This window comes from Myotis yumanensis, unplaced genomic scaffold (assembly GCF_028538775.1).
Source record: "Myotis yumanensis isolate MYYU_CA2020_CCGP unplaced genomic scaffold, mMyoYum1.0.hap1 SCAF_2, whole genome shotgun sequence".
NCBI classification, from domain to species: Eukaryota; Metazoa; Chordata; class Mammalia; order Chiroptera; family Vespertilionidae; genus Myotis; species Myotis yumanensis.
In genome coordinates this window covers 18,019,056-18,037,938 of record NW_027223753.1, presented here as the reverse complement: position 1 = coordinate 18,037,938, position 18,883 = coordinate 18,019,056, and the positions used below count along the sequence as shown (strand labels likewise).

The following is an 18,883-nucleotide window of genomic DNA, read 5'->3' as shown; positions in this document are numbered from 1 at the left end:
GGAATTTTCCGGAGACTCAGCAGGGCGCAGCTTCCGGGTCCGTCCGGGCGAATTGGGATCCGAGTCCGTGGCGCGGTGCAGGGTGGACTTCACCCTGCGCAGGTTGGTGGGTTGCTGGGGTAACTGGCTCTCGGGTTTCTTTCTGACTTGTATGTAGTTAAACAGACGTACAAATAACATTTCAAAAGTAATGTACGCTCATTGTAGAAACTTGCAAATACAAGTTGTTTTTTTAAGGTGAAATGTCCCCTTTGGGAGCCGGGACGATCCAGTTCCACGAACTCTGTGGACAAGCCACTGGTCTGCCCCAGCCACCCAGTTCGCAAGACGAGATTTTTGTTGAAGCTGGAATGGGATTCCTCCATCATTCCTGTGAGTCGCCGGAGGGGGCGGGGTTAAAAGGAGTGTAAATTGGGGCAATCCTGTCATCTCAACCAGTCAATCCCCAGTCTTGTCACTCTGCTTTCTTGAGTCCCACATCCACTACCCTAATCCAAACCGCCAGAGACTTTAACCTGCCCCTGGAAGGCCTTGGTAAACACGATTTCGATGACTTGAATCTTGAGTTTAACAGTGTCCCAGGCCATCGGCTCAGTTTGGTGCCCATTTCTCAGAATGGGACCTTCTGTTGGTGATAGTTGTCTCAAACAGTGAAGTTCATAACAAATGCTTCCGGATCCCTTTGTGGGACTCCCAACTAGGCTGATGAGCCCCTATGTGTCAGGCACTCATGGGTCTGAAAACGAGATCCAACCAAGAGTTGCCAAAATTGCCAAATTTCACCGCAATAGTAATGTAGTGGTTGGGTGCTTTGGCTATAGATTCAAACAGATGGAGCACCAATCCCAGCCCCTTCTCAATTATTCTGGCAAGTTATTGAACCTGAGATGAATGTGGATAATAGCAGTGCTTACCTTATAGGGTGTTGTGAGGCCTTCAAATGATAACTTATAGCAATATATTTAGTTCTGTTTGCCAACCTGTGCTGTGCTCTTTGCTTACTATTTTTAAAGTATGGAAACATTTTAAATACTTACTTAGAATATAAGCTTCATGAGACAGGGATCTTTATACATTTGTTCCTAATAAAATTCCTACAATGTTTGGGAGTAAGTATGCACTGAAAAAAATATTTGCTGAATTTATGATATAAACAGCAGTCCCTTACCCCATCTATCCTCACCCCCAACTCTCACTTTATTGGGGCAATGATTTCCAAATCTTTTCCTTAGGATGTACCTGCATATTTTTTTTAAAAAATATATTTTATTGATTTTTACAGAGAGGAAGGGAGAGGGATAGAGAGTTAGAAACATCGATGAGAGAAACATCGACCAGCTGCCTCCTGCACACCCCCTACTGGGGATGTGCCTGCAACCAAGGTACATGCCCTTGACCAGAATCGAACCTGGGACCTTTCAGTCCGCAGGCCGACGCTCTATCCACTGAGCCAAACTGGCTAGGGCAACCTGCATATTTCTAAATAACATACTTATTCTTCATTTATAGTTTCAGATATTTTAACAACTACCCCTCCTACATACATACTTCTCCATCTTAATTTTTGTGAAAGCAGTATTAAACATTTACATTATTTATAGCTGAGCCACGTGGGGTACTATGACTACATCTGTTTTGGGGTAATCATCCAGGATGGAAGAAGATGAGGGAAGATAGAACTAAGCATTTGAAAAACAAGGCAATTAATTATTAATTCCAGGGAATAAAAAAAAGTACAATAGTTATACTAGAGAACACTATGTGCCTGACAGTTCTGATATACATAAGGCACCAACTGAGAACTTGCAATACAAGGAAAAGGACTTGAGTTCTGGGTTCAGGTAGAAACTGATTTAGATTCTGGCCTACACTTCAACTCTCAGGGACTGTTTCCTGAGACAGCAATTACTACTTTAAAAGCTGGTGTGAAGTGAGGATTAAACAAACTATTATTGCCTATTAAGTGCTCAGCACAATGCCTGGCCCATTTTAGTCCCACTCCATAGAGCTATTATTAAAAACAAGGCACTTCCAACCCGCTATATTGTCAAAAGGGAAAAACTCCAATAAATCTAATCCAATTTAAATTGGTGGTGGATGGGTATGAGGTGGATGGGGGAGAGGGATTGATCAAAGTGTGATTTTTTTTCCTTTTAAGAAGTCAGTTTCTAATCAGTATAGTGCCTGTATCAAAACTAAAAATTCAAAAGGGGGGGAAAAAATCACAGACTACATTTTGTTATTTTACATTATATTCATTTTTCCAAGAGTCATTGACATCCAAGAAAAATCCTCCTGGCCCTAATAAAAATGTCTCCTTATTCATATACAGACCTGCTGTATCAACAATATTCATTGCAGTTTTCTGAAATTATAGAAACGTTCTATAGCCCAATACCATAGGCACTAACCACATGTAATTATTGAGGACTTGAAATGTGGCTAGTGCAAAAAGGAAGTTAATTTAAAATTTTTACACACTTTAATTGATTTAAATGTAAATGGCTACATGTAGCTAGTGACCATCATATTAGACAGGCCAGCTCTATGATTTTGTTTGCTCAAATGCCTGTGAAAATCTACATCAATATGAATAAGTTGTCTTAGGAGTTACTGTGCAGTTAATCATGTTTTATCAATTACATGAGCTGTTGAAAATGATAAAACAGCAAGCTTAGTAAAAGTATTTGTAGAGATGTACCATCTTGATTTGGGATTAGGATGTTGAAAGAACCATTCTGTCTCTCATATTATGCAGCATAAATTTTTTTAAATACAGTGATTCCTGAAACATAAATACCTAAGCAAAAATAAAATCTTTTTTGATTTGTATGGAAGTCACAGCTGACAGGCACACATCAGGACATCTTGACATCACCTTAAGTCCTAGTCTTGACAAAGTCCACAGGTGTGGGTTTATCCTGCCCTTCCCAACACAGCAGATGTTCCCTTAAAAAAGCAGGGAATGTGTAGAAAACAAGTGGCCTGTTTTATAAAACTCTAAATTTATTCAAAATGTTAAAAGATTTCACTCTCTCTTCTAAAATACTTTACATTAAAAAAAAACACCTGCTTGCCATTTTCTCAGACACGGTACAAGCTTCTGCTTCCCTTTCTGGGAACCAGTCTCTGCCCATCCAACCCTCTTCCCTGCCCTCCCTTCACTCTTGATATTGCTGTTTGTTTATAAAACCCTCCTTCCCTCGCCCCCATGTCCTGCTCTGCAGGCCAGCTTCCTGTCCAGACTTCAGGCAGGTGAGGCAGGTGGATGGGCAGTGCAGGACAGAACACTTGTGCTTCTGGGAGAAAAGCTGATTGGCCTTTTTCTTGATCAAGTGGAGGATCACTCTTTATTTGCCCCTTTGGACACCTGTTCAGGGCCAAGTATTTGGCTTGGGCTTGCCCATGGCTGGTAGCCCTGCCCCTTCTCCAGTTTCCCCCAGGCATAGGTGTATGACAGCTGGGTCCGACAACTGTACCATCGGTCTGCCTGTGGATTGTGAAGGACATAAGAGTGGCACATGACTAGAGTAGGGCTCGATGGAGCCCCAACTCCTCAGGGTGTGGGAATCAGACATTCCAACAAAACCCACTCCCCTCTTCCATTCCGCCCTCTCCATCCTATAGGTTACAGGCTAATTCCAGAAAGGAGGAATAAAAAAGAGGAAAGTGATTCTGTTCCGTGGATGGAAAAAAAGGCAGGTGATGACAAAGTACTTGGGGCTGGGGAAGGCCTGCTGGAGTCTGTAGTCATCACAGCTTCTGTGTTCCAGGAGGGAGGACGGGCCGGGAGCCAGGCCCTAGAAGCTTCATCAGCTCTGTTGCTTGTCCCTGACTAGTAAGACTGTGTGCTGGCCCCCGCTGGACACAGATAGAACCAGGCGGTTCTCCAGCTGTTTGCCTGTCATCTCCACGGGGATCCAGGCATCCTCCTCCTGTCCCGTGCCCAGCTGGTAGTTGGTGCCCATGCCCCAGGCAAAAACACGACCTACAAGAGAGAGACACAGGGGCAGCAATCTTCAGAATCCATAGCCTCACCTTTCTTGAGTGACAGAAGCCTGGGATAGAAGGGTGAATTTTAGCCTTGGCCTATAGCAGCCTGGCAATGACCCAGCCTTTGGGAGTTCAGGGAAGCTGGGAAAAGCCAGGGAGATGATGGATAAGAGCTCTGTCATCCTGGGACCACAGCCCTTAACCATCACCAATTACTTTTCCCTATTCCTAGGCATGGCATTCAAGGCCCTACTGTGACTAGCCACTCCAAAAACTCCTACACCACCCTCCACTCCCAGGACCAGTCACCTCTGAGACGGCTCTGGATGTTTCTGTGCCAGGATGCCCTCCTCTGCTTATCAGAAATCTTCAAGGTGTAAGTACAAGCCTCACTTCCTCAGGAACTCTACCACATCAAGCACCTCCACTAGCCTGACTTCTCAAGGCCTCCATGGCTGTGACCCTCATCCACTCAGGCTTTGGTGACTGCTCACTTACACCCTCCATGGTGGGAAATGTAAAGAAAAGCCTGAATCAGGAGTCTGGAGACCTGGGTTCAAGTCCTACTGCCTGGCCAGGTCTCGGTTATATATCCCCTTTTGCTGTTTTTTTTTCCTCTACAGAACAAATTACCTTTATTAAAATAATTTGTTTATTCCCCTGGCCAGTGTTGCTCAGTGGAGAGTGTTGGCCCATCCACCAAAGGGTTGTGGGTTCGATCCCCAGCCACAGTCATGGCACGTGTGGGAAGCAATCAATTGATGTTTCTCAAATCAATATTTCTCCCTCTCTCCTCCCCTTCTGCCTTTCCACTCTCTCTATAAAAAATAATTTTAAAATTCATTTTAAGTTCATCAAAGTCAGAGGTTTTGACAATCAGGAGAAAAACCATGTTTTCATAAATACTGCATCTCACCTCCATCTATCTCATGGTGGCCATCAGAGCCTGCTGGGCTATTTGACAGGAGTCACAACCCCCAGGCCCCAATCAGACTGAATGTGGGCAGCCCCACTTACCATCCTTGGTCACGGCATATCCCACAGAGGCCCCACAAGCCACTGAGGAGACGATGGGCAGCCTGGAGATGAGGGTGGGCATGCTCTTCTCCTCGGCACCCTCCCCCAGGCCCAGCCTCCCGTACTCAGCCCGGCCCAGGCTGTATGCTTTTCCTGTGGGAGGAGGGAGAGAGACACGAGTTGGACTTAAGGTGTGGGTGGAGTAGCAGAGCGTGTGTTCCAGGTTGGCCAGCTGAGTTCCCATATCCATGGGAGCTGGTCCTCATTCCCTGGGTGGTGAGGAGGAGGTCTTTAGTATCTCTTCCAGTTTTGGGGAGGCCTGGGAGAGCCTCCACAGGTCCCCACTGAATTCATACTTGGAAGAGCACCAGGACTCTGGGGGGTTAGTTGTGACCCTCATAGACCCACATCTGGCCCAACCTATGAAGCAGACCCAGGTTCCAAGAGCCATGGTCTCAGGATCAGGCCAGGCCCGTGCAAAGAGATGAGGGCATTCCTGATCCAAAGGTCCCACCTTCTGAATCCATGCAGACTGTATGGTGCTGGCCACCAGAGAAGCCCACCCAGGACTTGGTAGAGTTCTTGAAGGATGTCAAGTTCTGGGGTACAAAGCAAGATTCTGTGCCTGAGGTTCCTGGAAGGCAAGGCCCGGAGAGAGTTGTTAGGGGTAAAAGTGTCCAAGGAGCTGTTCTTCTTCATCCCCCACTGAGGCCATCCTACCCTCTACCAGCAAATGAATATTCTCACTTTACAGATGACAAAACTGGCTCCGAGGGGTGACTCCACCAAGGGTGTACAATAAATGAGTAGTGGAGCCAGGATTGGAACCCAGGTCACTCTGGCTATGCCCGATGCTGGGTTTGGGACTCACCAAGTTGATGGTAGTTTGAAAGGCCAAAGCCATACACATGGCCCTCGAGGGAGATGGCAAAGGTGAAGTAGGCGCCACAGAAGGCATCCTGGAATTTCACATGGCCCCGGGTTCCCCTGGATTTCAGCATCACACACTTGGGGACCAGGAGTCGTTCTGCAGGCAGAGAAGAAGCCAAGGTCAGTGGCAGACACACAAAGCCTCTCCCACATCACTAAAGCCCTCGAAGGGATGCTAAGCAGGGACTTTTCTCCCTGTTAGACAGAAGAGGTATCTGAGGCCAAGAGAGTACAGAGCCTCACTCAGACTCCCACAGCCCTAAGGGGTAATATCTACATGGGATATTTACCAGGTGCCATTCTTCTCTGTTAACTCATTTAACCTCACAACAACCCAATGAAGTAGGTAGGTTTAGAGATGAGAAAACTATGTCCAGGGTCCCATAGCCAACAGGTGGTAGAACCAGGATTCAAAACCAGGGTAGCCTGGCTCTAGAGTCAAAGTTCTTATCTATCTATCTATCTATCTATCTATCTATCTATCTATCTATCTATCTATCATCAATTTATTTATTGATTTGAAAGAGGGAGGGAGAGAGAAAATCGATTTGTTGCTCCATTCATTTATGCATTCATTGGTTGCCTCCTATATGTGCCCTGAACAGGGATTGATCCCATAACCCTGGGGTAATGGGACGACGGTCAAACAAACTGAGCTACCGGCCATGGCTAGAGTCAATGTCCTTAACTACCACTGCAAGTCTATCTGATGTAAGCCCAAACGCACACAGAGAATCCCTCCTGCCTATGACCTTCATCAGGGGGTGTACTGCTGAGTTGCCCTGGCAGAGGGACCTAGCCCACCTACCAAGGCCCTGCCGGCCACCACGATTGGCAAATAATTCAGGGACACGGCCCAGCTGGCCCTGCTCCCCGCAGCCCAAAGTGTAGAGGTCACCATCAGCTGTCAGCATCACCAAGTGGTCGTTTCCTGAGGGCGAGAGGAAGGCAGGAGATGCAGGACTTGTCTGTAGAGCCCAAGGCTTGGCCAACACCAGAATAAGGTTCTCCAACTCCTGCCCAGACTCACCCGAGGCCACCTTCACCACAGGCGCACTCAGCTGCACTTGCACAGGTACCATGCTCTTCTTCATGGGCTCCAAGAGCCCAATCACACCATTATTGTCCTAGAAGGGAGGGCAGAGCACTTAGCCAGTCCTGCATGCCCCATACCAGCCAGATCAACCATAGAGCTGTCTGGTAAGGGGCACTGGTGCCAGATGGGGATGGAGAGGTGAACAGCAATGAAGGCATACAGTGAAATGCTTATGAATGAAATCATACATGGTCTAATATCAAAGGAATGCCCTAGCCGGTTTGGCTTAGTGCAGTGGTTGCCAACCTTTTGGACCTCACAGACCAACAGTGGTCTGCGGACCACCGGTTGTCGACTGCTGGCTTATGGATAGAGCTATGGCCTTCATACCAAAAGGTCTTGGGCTCGATTGCGGACACGGGCACATGCCTGGGTTGGAAGCTCAATCCCCAGTAGGGGGCGAGCAGGAGGCAGCCAATCAATGATTCTCTCTCATCATTGATGTTTCTGTCTCTCTCTCTCCCTCTCTGAAATCAATAAAAATATATTAAAATAAATAAAAATTAATATAAAAATCCAATATTCCTGAGAAACATGGAAGACAGCTAGGAAGGGAGGAGAGGTTGAAGGTAGCAAGATGGGCGAGAACAACAGGCTTGCTGGATCAGCCTCGGCCAAAGACATCCTTGACCCACCTCTCTCTTAAGACACACTTCACAACATCAGATTCTAGGCAGCAGCCAATGGAGTGGACAGGCCTGAATGAAAAAGCCAGAGACCTGGCTGGGTCTGGGCCCAACCTCTACTTCTAGGACTTGATTTCCTCACCAGTAAGTAGAATAGAAGCATGGAGATAGGTTATCCTTGGGACCCCACCAGTTAATTCTGTCTGCCAGCCCATGCAGTCTTCCAGCCCATCTTACCCGGAAGGAGCCCCAGAGGAAGACGCGGCCATCCTCGGTGAGCGCCGCGGTGTGACTGTCTCCTGCTGACACTTGTACCACTTTCTCTTGCAGTTCCACTTTCCCAGGAACCGTCTCTGAGCCCTCCACTGATGTGTCCCTTCCCAGGGCACCCTCATCATTGCAGCCAAAGGAGTAGACCTGTGCCCAGGATGCCCTCATTAGTGCAAGATCTGGCCTTTCAGTCCATTCTTGTTCAGACCACCCCGCGCAGCTAGCAGGCTCCATCTCCAAGCCTCCTCCCCCAGACCCTATCCATCCCACGCCATGCCACGCCCCAACCTACCTGGCCACTTTTGCTTAGACACACGGTGTGCATGCCCCCAGCCTCAGCCTGTACAATGTCTTCCGGAATGGTTACTAGGGCTGGCTTCTTCCTCTCCATCACATTCTCGCCCAGCCCCAACTGGCCCACGTCACCCTGGCCCAGTGTCAGCACCAAGCCCGGTTCTGTGCGGTGGGACCTATGTGAGACTGAGGAGTGAAGAAGACAGCCGAGTGTGTAGGATGATGGGAGCGAGGAGAGGTCACTGCATGGGCTCTGGGTCCAATCCCCTGCTCTGCCACAGACCTCAGTATGACCCTTCTCAGCCTAAGTTTCCTCATTTGTGAAATGGGGATATCAGAAGTCCCTACCTCATAGGGTTTGTGTAAAGGTTAAAAATCGAGCACATTATTAATCGAAAGGAAGGACATAGAAACAAGGAGACACTCAGTATTGTGAAATGAATCTTGGTGGGGAGAACAGTGAGCACCAAAGATAGTTTTCCTGAGTAGCTCTAAGTTCTTGATAAGGCGCCATGGTGCCGAAAGTGAGGGCTCAGGTGTAAAGTCTACTCTTTACTGACTGCTTACTCCGCTAATGCTAAATTGCTCTGCAGTCCCCCAAATTATGCTACAGACTTAAATATGCTTCCATATTTAAGATCCCATTTTATAGGAAAGGGAATGGAGCCTCAGAGAGGTTAATAGAGCTAATAAGTAATAGTGTTTGCACTGAAACCAAGGGAGCCTACATGGGTCTACAGTTAGCCTCCATCCTCAGGGTGTCACGGAACTCCTGAACATATTCACACAGACACCCTGGTTCCAATAAGTAGATACACAACCACAGCTGAAGAGGGAGGAGCAGTAAGAGCTAACACAGGTTTTTGCTGAGGTAAGCGCCAACCAGTGGGCAGTCCAGGACCATCTGCCGGCCAATGGCAACCGTCTGTGGCCCTGGACAGCCAATGGTGTCCAGTCCCTCCCCCAGGGTTGCCAGGGCCTCTGAGGCTGTGCTGGGCAGGGAGCCACCTGGTTGGGTTTTCTGGTTGGCAGGGCTCGGCCTGCAGGCACCTTGGGTGTAGCGGGCGCCTGGAACGCGGTGGGAAGCACCGGCCCTCACTGCCTGGTTACGAGGGTCTGCAAAAGACAGACACTGTCTGAGTATGGGTCCACACTCCTCCTTCTCAGATTGGGGGTGGATCTCTCCTCCCTGTCTCCCTCCAGGGTTCCAGAAAAGAGGAAACCACAGCCACCTCCCTCAAATGCTACCATGACATTATCTCCTTTTCCTCACAACAGGCCGGTGAGGTTGGAATTGTTCTCGCCTCCTATTTCATGAAAGGGTAATCCAAGCTCAGCGAGAGTAAGATACTTGCTCAAAGCTACATACCTAGAAAGTGGCAGGGCCATGGACCCACATCTGGACGCCAGTGGTCCAAACCATAAGCCACTACTGCCTGGGGCAAAGCCTTCGGGTCTAGTGTTTTGCTAGTACCACCTGAGTGCTTTGAACAAGTCTCTGTGCCTTTATGATTCCTTGAGGGTGGGATTCAATGACCTACAGGAGACCTGCCAACTGGGTGGAGCTTATGGACTTCCAGGCCCCTCAGCTTCAAATGTCAGCGGGGAAGGAGCCCAGTCCCAGATTTTGGGGGCTTCAAGAGGCCATACATAGAGACAGAAGCCAACTTACCCTTCACTTTCTTGCTTTTGGGGAGAGCATCTTCTGGGGGTGACCTTTTCTTAGCCACACGCTTGGGTGGCATCTTCCTGTCCTGAAAAGCCCAGGCAAATACTCCATGTCAGATGGCAATCAATGTCCTGCTCTAATTAGGCAATATTACCCAAAGAAAAAGACCTTTACAAAGGCGAGAGGCACTGCCCAGCAATTCCACTTCTCAGAATTTATCTAAGAACAAGAACAGGATAATACGCCCAAAGAATAAGTTCCACAGATATTCTCTACTGTATGCTTCATAACATTAAAAAAAAAAAAAAAAGTGGAGCAACCCATGTGCTTAATAGTAGGAGAACGGCTATGTAGTATATTCATGATCGAACAGTATGAAGCCACTAAAAGTGATGCTTTCAGAGACTTATTGAATAGGAAGATGTTTACCATTGCCAATAATATAAGCACATCAAAAAACAGTCCATCCCACTTTTGAAATATAATGCATACACACATGTAAAAATATGTGTAGAAGGAAATACGTCCATTACTAACAATGATAACCTCTGGAAAATAAGATTATGGATAATTTTTACTTTTTTCTTTAACTTTCCTATATTATATAAGATGTTTTTTTGTTTGTTTGTTTTTTATTGGTTCCCACCCCCCACCACACAGGTGCCCCTCCCCATGGCCAGCTCCCCCCCAATCGGCCCCCCAAACTCAGTTTGGCAAGGGGGGGGCAGTTGAGAGCAATCAGGGCCGGTGGGTGGCTGGCAGGGGGTCCCCCACCCCCGACTCGACTGCGGGTGGTGCAGGAATCAGGGGGGGCCAGGCAGCCAGGTGCTCTGGCATATGTGCTGCCGAAGCGAGCACAAGATGTTTAATAAGAAGCATTACATATCCTATCTAATAAAGAGGGAATATGTTAATTGACTGCCCCACCCTCAAAGATGGTGGCACCCAGTCAATAAGGAGGGAATATGTTAATTGACTGTCACGCCCTCAAAGCTGGCGGCGTCCACAGCCACAAGATGGCGGTGCACAGTCCCCCTCAGCCCTGCCGGGGTGGCAGGTGCACGGCAAGGCTGGGTCCGCTCCTAGGGGGGCCCGGCCACTCTGCATGCCTGCCTCCAGAGACCCCCAAGTCCTCTCAGCCCCAAGCCGCCCAGGGCTGGCCCGAGGTGCAGACAAGCCTTGGATGGTGGCTCCCAGCCGCCCAGGGCCGACCAAGGCTCAGATAACCAGGGCCGGCCGAGGCTTGTGCTGCCGGCAGTGGCAGCAGCAGAGGTGTGATGGGGCGTCACCTTCCCCTGATCGCCGGGTCGCCTCCCACCCCTAAGGGCTCTCGGACTGTAGAGGGGCAGGCCGGGCTGAGGGACACCCCCACTCCAGTATATGAATTTTCATGCACCAGGCCTCTAGTTTTTATTATAAAAAATGAAAAAGCTGGTGTGGCTATAGCTGAAGAACATTAAGTATCCCTCATAACTGCCCTCAAACCCTGAGATAATCACTAGTAACTTTGTAACTAATGGTTAACTACATAATCGCTATGTAACTCTGATGTGTTACTGTTATTATCAAACATTACAAAGTTATTCTAATTCTAATTAAGTAAAACCAAACCAGGCCATTTGTGCCCTTTGATCCCTAAGTGTCACTTCTGGGAGGAGCCTGGCTTTTCTAAAGAGTCCAACAAGGGCACACAAACACCAAGTGTTACAAAAGAGGGAAAGGAAATCACCTATGGGTGACAAGAAGGGTTGTTGGGCCCTAGCTGGTTTAGCTCAGTGGATAGAGCTTCAGCCTGAGGACTGAAGGATCCCAGGTTCGATTCCAGTCTGGGGCACATGCCCAGGTTGCAGGCTCGATCTCCAGTGTGGAATGTGCGGGAGGCAGCCAATCAATGATTCTCTCATTTGTTCACAGTTTTTTTTTAAACTATAGTCTGGCCCTCCAACGGTCTGAGGGACAGTGAACTGGCCCCCTGTTTAAAAAGTTTGAGGACCCCTGTTCTACAGGTTGTGACTCTAATGAGGTGGCAGTTCTGAGCTTCACCCAACTTTTATTCTCCCAGGCCGGGAAACCTCCCTCCAACCCACCTCTTTGAGACCCCTCTTCCCACTAAAAATGCACATTCCTTGGGATTAGAGGGAACTGGATTCACCTGCCAGAGCTGTGGCTTGCTCACCTGGCTTTTGTGACCATGGTTGGCCAGCAGCCTTAACCTCTGAATTGTATCCTCATCTGTAAAAGGGGTTGCCATACTACTTCTTTAAGGCTGCCCTCAAGACAGAATGAAATGTACACTGCACATCTATCGGAATGGCCCAAACCTGGAACACAGTGCCAAATGCTGGTGAGGACGTGAAACAACAGAATTCTCACTCATTGTGGGAATGCAAAATGGCACGGCCACTTTGGAAGATAGTTTGGCAGTTTCTTACAAAACTAAATACAACTGACCCTAAACAACACAGGTCTGAACTGCCAGATCCACTTATATGTGGAGTGTTTTCAATAAATACGTACATTGCTATAAGTGTATTTTCTCTTATGGTTGTTTTTTAAAATTATTATTATTGTCTAAAGTTTTACATATTCTCCTTTTTCCCCGATTGACAACCCCCCAGCCATTCCCACCCCGGGCAAGCCCCCACCGCTCCAGTGTCTGTGTGTTGTGATTTTGTTAATAACATTTTCTTTTCTCTAGCTTGCATTTTTTTTGTAATACAGAATGTAAAAAAGACTTTATAAAGAACTTTTAAGTGCCAAGCACACAATAAATAGTAATTCCACACTTAACATTGTCAATAGGTTCTGTGACTTTATTTTTTTTAAAATATATTTTATTGATTTTTTACAGAGAGGAAGGGAGAAAGATAGAGAGTTAGAAACATCGATGAGAGAGAAACATCGATCAGCCGCCTCCTGCACATCTCCTACTGGGGATGTGCCCGCAACCCAAGTACATGCCCTTGACCAGAATCGAACCCGGGACCCTTGAGTCCGCAGGCCGCCGCTCTATCCACTGAGCCAAACCGGTTTTGGCGGGTTCTGTGACTTTAAGTGAACAGATTACAGTGTCTCATCAACATTATAATGAAACAATGTTGAATGCAGTATCATTATTCAAGGACCTGCTGTGTTCAATACATGGAAGCTCAAGCGTTCATTCATTCCACAAATACTTACTGAGTGTCTATTACCACTGTTTGGCTTTGGGCCCGAAGTAGTAAAAAAAAAAAAAAGAACACTAATCCTACCCCTGTTCTCATGGAGCTTACATTCTAGTGGGAAAGAAAAAAATTGTTACAGAAGGTGCTGTGTGAAGGATAGACAAGGTGATACATAGAGAATAACTTTGGGGTCACACAACAATGTGAACGCAGTTAATGCCACCAAACTGTATATTTATAAATGGTTGAAATGGTAAATTTTATGTTATGCATATTTTATCATAATAAGAAAACAGAGATTAACTGGACTAGGGGAGAAGAGTGGAGAGTCAGAAATAGAACCCAGGTATATCTGATGGATTAAAACAAACAAACAATAAACAAATAAACAAACAAAACCAAAAACCCCACAACAGGTTGGCTAAAGGTAGTCCACGATCCGGGCAGGGGTGGAGGCAGCGTGGGCAGGCCTCCCCAGGGTCCCCCATGAACTTGGCCAAACACAAAGGGCAAAGGGCAGAAGGAAGCTGAGAGGGAGAGGATGGTGAGACCAGAGAGGAGACTGAGGCAGCGAGGCTGGGCCGGGTGGGTGAAGAACCTGAAGGACATGGGAAAGGACAATGGGGACAACTCCCTGCTGTGGTTGACCTCTGGCTTTAGGGTCTAACAACCCCAGTTCTCTGTGCCTGAGAATCCTCATCTCTCAAGTGGAGGTCTCTGGGCACGGCAGTGCTGCTGTGAGCAATCCTCAGGGCAGGACAGGGAATGAGAGGGCACCTCCTCAAGGGTGGAGCCTGACACCCACTACCCACCTGCAACCTAGAGCACAATCAGTCCTTGTGCACACGCCCTCTCTAACTGCTCTGGGTGTGTTTTCCTAACCAGACAGGGAGTGTCTGGCGGGGAATAAGGAGTAGACTTTTGTCCACCCACAATCCACACACACAGCTTCCATGTTTGAGGAGCTGACAATCTGGGAGAAGAGTGAGACACAGTCCCAAATAATTAAAAATCAGACACAGTCAACTCTCCTAGAATGCTCACACCTGCCTTCTGAGGTAAACGTGACCACCCTGGTTTCACAGGTAAGAAAGCTGAGGTTCAGGGAAAGGCGCCCCAGGCCACACAGGAGTGCGGTGAAATGGCAGGTCTCCCGACCACTCCCGACCAGGGCCAGAGCTCCCCCTTCCCACCTCTCCCTGGGCCTGTTCTTCATGTGATGAATGAAGGCACATCAGACTAGACCAGCAGTCGCCAACCTTTCGGACCTCACGGACCACAGGTTGGCGACCGCTGGACTAGACAGTCTACCAGGGAGGGCCTGGTTCCTGCTGTGACCCCCTGTAACCCTACCACAGCCTCGTTGCTACAAAGGGAGACAGAGCCCTCTCTCTAACCACAGCAGCTGTCCCTACCACCCCCTCATCCCCAATGTCAGGAGGCAGACAACTGCCGGCCAGACCCAGAGGCTGATGAATCTCTTTGTGAGAAAGGTCCCCAGGGAAGGGAGGACAGGGGCTCATCTGTCAAAAACATTTGCTGAACTCCTGCTGTGTGCCAGGCACACTCCTGGGATATTCCACCTCAAGCGCTTCCTAACCAGCCCTGGCTGGTTTGGCTCAGTGGATAGAGCATTGGCTGGCGGACTAAAAGATCCGGGGTTTGATTCTGGTCAAGGGCACATGCCTGGGTTGAGGGCTCAATCCCGAGCGGCGGGTGTGCAGGAGGCAGCCAATCAATGATTCTCTCTCATCATTGATGTTTCTCTCTCTCTCTCCCCCTGTCCCTTCAATAAAAAAGTATTTTTTTAAAAAGTTCCCTAACCAGGGGTTCCCCTTTGTATACAGAGCTGTGTCTGGGTTTATGTGTTTATTTTTCCTAAGAAAAGGGGCCACATTTTCCACCAGATGTGAGAACTACCAGTTTATGAAAAATATAGGTATCAGTAATTCTCACCACATGCCTCTTACCTTCATTTTACAGATAAAGAAACTAATAGGAAGATTTAGTGGGAGGCCCAAGGGGACTCAACTAGTGAGTTGCAAAGCTGAACAGGATCCCTGCTCTTGGGATGTCTCGGAAACACCAGCATGAACTCCTAACTCATTGTTCCAGACTCCATTCTAATACCCTTCTTGGGTGAAACCATCCTGCCTTTTCCACCTCCACCCAGTGTCCCTTCCCTCTTGCACCTGAAACCTTTCAAGACCCAGTCCCTGTTGTAGCATCTTGTTCCTCCTCTCCTTGTACCCTGTGTTCCAGTCAGACTCAAACATCTGTGGAATCCCTGACCTTCACGCCTTTGCATGTGCTGTTGTTTCCTTTGCCTGTATCACCCTAATCCCTCCACCTGAACTACTCTGCAGCTCCTTTAAAACCCGGTTCAAGCGTCACCTCACCTGGAAAGCCATCCCTGACCCTCCTGGGCTCAGAGCTCCTGTGTAACACTCCATACACTCAACTTCTGCTAGGACGCGCGAACCACACTTGGTTGGAGCACCTCAACTGCTATTTGATGAATGACTTGTCAGCAGCAGTGCCCCTGGCTCCGCGGCAAACATCCGCGATCACACTGGCACTTACGTAATTGTGGCCCCGCATGGGTCTCCCCAAGGAGACCGGCAGTTCCGCAAAGGCCACGTGGGGCCCTTCTCACCATTGCCCCCCAGCCCGGCCAGCGCAGCGCGGGATAGACAGCAGTAAATAATCTGTGGACAGGGGCGTTTATGGACAAAAAAAAAAGGGGGGGGGGGAGCCCACATGCTAACCTGACTAGTTCAGGGAAGGCCTGGATAGCGGTTCTGCAAACTCAAAGACCTAAAGTAAGTACAAAGAATGGTCTGAAATTAAAAATTTAACTAAAAGCAGTTTATAGAAGGCAGTCATTTCCTAGGCCAGTATTTTCCCTGACAAAGATCAACTTCCAATCTTTACTAAGCCTATTGTCTATCTGCATCTAAGATAACATACCTGTGAAATGTCCGGGTAACTAGTAACTTCCCTCTTTCAGGACCCCTCAGGGCGCAACAGATGGCCCCGGGGCCCAGACCACCAACTCCCTCACTGTTATTGTCATCATGTCAATTGTGGACTGTTAACTACCCTGCACCCGCCTGGGTAAAAGGCATGTGTCCATCATTTCACTTTTTATCCAATCCCAGAGGCCTCCCGCTTGGCCTTCTCCCACCTCCCTAATCTATCACCAAAGGATCTCATGTAACCCACTTCCGGCTCCTCCTTTGATGGTAATTTATAAAAACAAGGTAAAAACCCGCCATTCTCCGGAGCATCATCCCAATTCCTTGAGGTTTTGCTTCCCGGCACTTGTCCACAGTTCGGCTCAAATAAACTCACAACAACTCGTTACAGGTTTGAATGTTTTTTACATTAACAAGTGGGTGCGGAGTTCTCAGCACACCTCTACCGTCCACAGGGGTCCCGGTGCCCACGCTGCCCTGCGGCAGCCCCTCCCGGCCGACCCTGCGGACCCTGCAGCCGCCCCTCCGGCAGGGTTCCGGCCCCTGCAAGCCCAACGCCCCCGTGGAGTCCGGGCAGTCACTCTCCGCTCCGGAAACGGGCCCGCACCAGGGCGCCGGCTCCCGCCGCCAGGCCAGCGGGTCCGCGCACCGGCCAGTGAGGTCGCCGCGGGCCCGCGCTCGGCCGTTTGAATCTCCCGCCCGCGCGGGCGCCGCGGGCCGGACGCGAGAAGCGCTGCGGCGGAGGGGCCACCGGGCTCGCTCAAGCGCGGCGGGGCCCGGCCCTCGCCCGGACGCCCCGCGGGACCGGGGACACGCGCGCCCGCACTTGCGCCTTCCTGCCGCCCGGCTTCACGTGGAGACGTCGCCACGCGACCGGGCGCGCGCGAGCCACTGCGCCGCCCGCCGGGGACCCCCACCGCGCTCTGGCCGTGGTCGCTCGGCGCGCCGCCATCCTCCAGGACCCCTCGCCCACCACGCGCGCGACCTACCTCGGTGCCGGTCAGCGCCTAGGGCTCCTCCGCTCGCCGGCTGGGCCGCGAACTGCCCCAGAGCATGCGCTCTGCGGGCCGCGGGCCGCCCTGACCCGGGCCACAGAGGAAAACAAAGAGCCCGGCGGCCCCTGGCGGCCGCCCCGGGAAGTGCAAGGGACACGCTCCCCACAGGGAGCTCTAGACCAGGTTCCTCACCTGTACTCCGCAAGCACAGTGGGGGTGCATTTTGGAGACCCCAAATCGGGACGAGTGGACTAACAACCAGAAAGACCACTTGAAAACAGGGTTGGTTTATGGGAAAACAGGGTTGGTTTATGGGAAAACAGGGTTTGTTTGTGTGATAGGAACTGTACAGAGAAAAGAGATACTGCTCGTTCCTGTTCTCAAGAGGTTCTCTGTTGGAGAAACATGAGAAATCAGACCACCAACAGAGCTACGGCAAGGGTACGTCCAGGGGCATCTGGCTCAGCCTGGGACTTAAGAAATGCTTTCCATGTTGACGCGGAGAAGCCTCCCTTGTAATGGCAGGGAGCCATGAGAGCCTATGGTGGTGTGGGAAACATGTTATGAAGGTCTAACTGGAGCAGAGGTGCCTGCAGGAGTGACAGGGGAGAGCGCTGGAGCAGGAGGGCTGGGCCAGGGATGCACCGTCTGTGCCTAAGGAATGCAGCCTCTATTCCGAGGCAGTGGGGAACTGTGAAAGGATTTGACTACATGAGTAGGTTTTTGTTTTCCAACAGAATGGAGAATGGACTTGGGGGAAGCAAATCGAGTGAGGGAGACCGTTTGAACTGGATGTGAATTGGGGTTGGGGGCTGGAAAAGGAAAATAGGTACCAAGCGGACGACCCTCTCTTGTTAACACATTCATTCCCCACAGTGGGTACCAACAGTTCTTGAAGATTTCAGGTGTTCCCTGAGGTGATGTCTCTGGCCATTTGATTGTCTCGGGGGGGGGGGGGGGTTTCCCAGGTCAGGGCAGTGACCTCTGCAGAAGGATATTTTCTCCGTTTCATGTTGATTCTGACTCTGAAAGTCATTCTATCATAACCAGATAAGATACTTTTTTTTTTTTTTTTTTTTTTTTTTTTTTTTTTTTTTTTTTTTTAAATATATTTTATTGATTTTTTACAGAGAGGAAGGGAGAGAGATAGAGAGTTAGAAACATCGATGAGAGAGAAACATCGATCAGCTGCCTCCTGCACACTCCCCACTGGGGATGTGCCCGCAACCCAGGTACATGCCCTTGACCGGAATCGAACCTGGGACCTTTCAGTCCGCAGGCCGACGCTCTATCCGCTGAGCCAAACCGGTTTTGGCCAGATAAGATACTTTTGATGAGTATTTACCAACTGAATTTCTTTTTCTATGGAGTCCACCCCGAAGCACTCCCCATCTCGAGGGTCTCTTACCTCTTCAAGTTTACCTCTGCCTCCATCACGGACTCCTCCTTTGGATGATGTAGTACCCTGAAATTTCTCCAAGTTTAAGCTCTGGGATCTCTGATCTCTCTCTGCTGTCTTCCTCCAAGTTCTTACTCATTCACATGTTTAATGTAATTATTAAAAAAATGATTATTATTATCACCTATTTTGTAAAACCTTTTACTTGGTTCACTGCAGAAACATTCTCACCCATGTTATTTAGCACATTTGTTCCTCACAAAAACCTCGTGACAGTTGTAAATTGAGAAAAACGAGGTTCAAAGTGGTTAGGGACTTTCTCTGGAGTCATCCTACAAGTGGTAGAGGGGGCAGAATTCTTGTTCAGGGCTGAGCTAGCACTTTTTGAAAAGGCAGTCCATCTGCCCTCCACCAGAAGTTTCAGCCCTTCAGCTCTACCCCTGTGACTCATC

At 49.1% G+C, this 18,883-nt stretch overlaps 1 protein-coding gene and 1 long non-coding RNA gene across 5 annotated transcripts; one reads left to right on the top strand and one right to left on the bottom strand.

Moving 5' to 3' along the window:
- The first annotated feature begins 5 nt into the window (after positions 1-5).
- LOC139003084 (uncharacterized) lies at positions 6-12,685 on the top strand. Of its 2 annotated transcripts, none has more exons than XR_011470210.1 (4): positions 6-102; positions 238-372; positions 4,226-4,369; positions 7,993-12,685. It is a non-coding gene; the product is annotated as an uncharacterized lncRNA (long non-coding RNA). The 2 variants fall into 2 exon arrangements; XR_011470211.1 differs by having other exon boundaries at positions 6-106.
- Positions 1,290-17,113, bottom strand: RCC1 (regulator of chromosome condensation 1). Of its 3 annotated transcripts, none has more exons than XM_070404515.1 (11): positions 17,027-17,113; positions 9,899-9,980; positions 9,235-9,342; positions 8,225-8,412; positions 7,900-8,079; positions 6,971-7,067; positions 6,749-6,871; positions 5,882-6,037; positions 5,525-5,644; positions 5,011-5,163; positions 1,290-3,988 (listed from the first exon to the last, which is right to left on the bottom strand). In XM_070404515.1, exons 2-11 carry the CDS (start codon positions 9,969-9,971, stop codon positions 3,813-3,815), a joined length of 1,374 nt encoding a protein of 457 aa, XP_070260616.1. In that variant the 5' UTR covers positions 9,972-9,980; positions 17,027-17,113; the 3' UTR covers positions 1,290-3,812. The 3 variants fall into 3 exon arrangements, with proteins under 3 accessions (XP_070260616.1, XP_070260617.1, XP_070260618.1); XM_070404516.1 differs by having other exon boundaries at positions 1,291-3,988; positions 9,277-9,342; XM_070404517.1 differs by lacking the exon at positions 9,235-9,342 and having other exon boundaries at positions 1,293-3,988.
- Between the last annotated feature and the right edge of the window lie 1,770 nt (positions 17,114-18,883).

What these genes read in the sequence shown, in the direction of transcription:
- RCC1 (XM_070404515.1), bottom strand. Translation starts at nt 9,971, where the DNA reads ATGCCACCCAAGCGTGTGGCTAAGAAAAGGTCACCCCCAGAAGATGCT. An exon ending in CAAAAGCAAGAAAGTGAAGG is followed by an intron (nt 9,343 to 9,898) that starts GTAAGTTGGCTT and finishes TGTCTTTTGCAG; the next exon opens with ACCCTCGTAACCAGGCAGTG. An exon ending in TTCAAACTACCATCAACTTG is followed by an intron (nt 5,645 to 5,881) that starts GTGAGTCCCAAA and finishes CTTGCCTTCCAG; the next exon opens with GAACCTCAGGCACAGAATCT.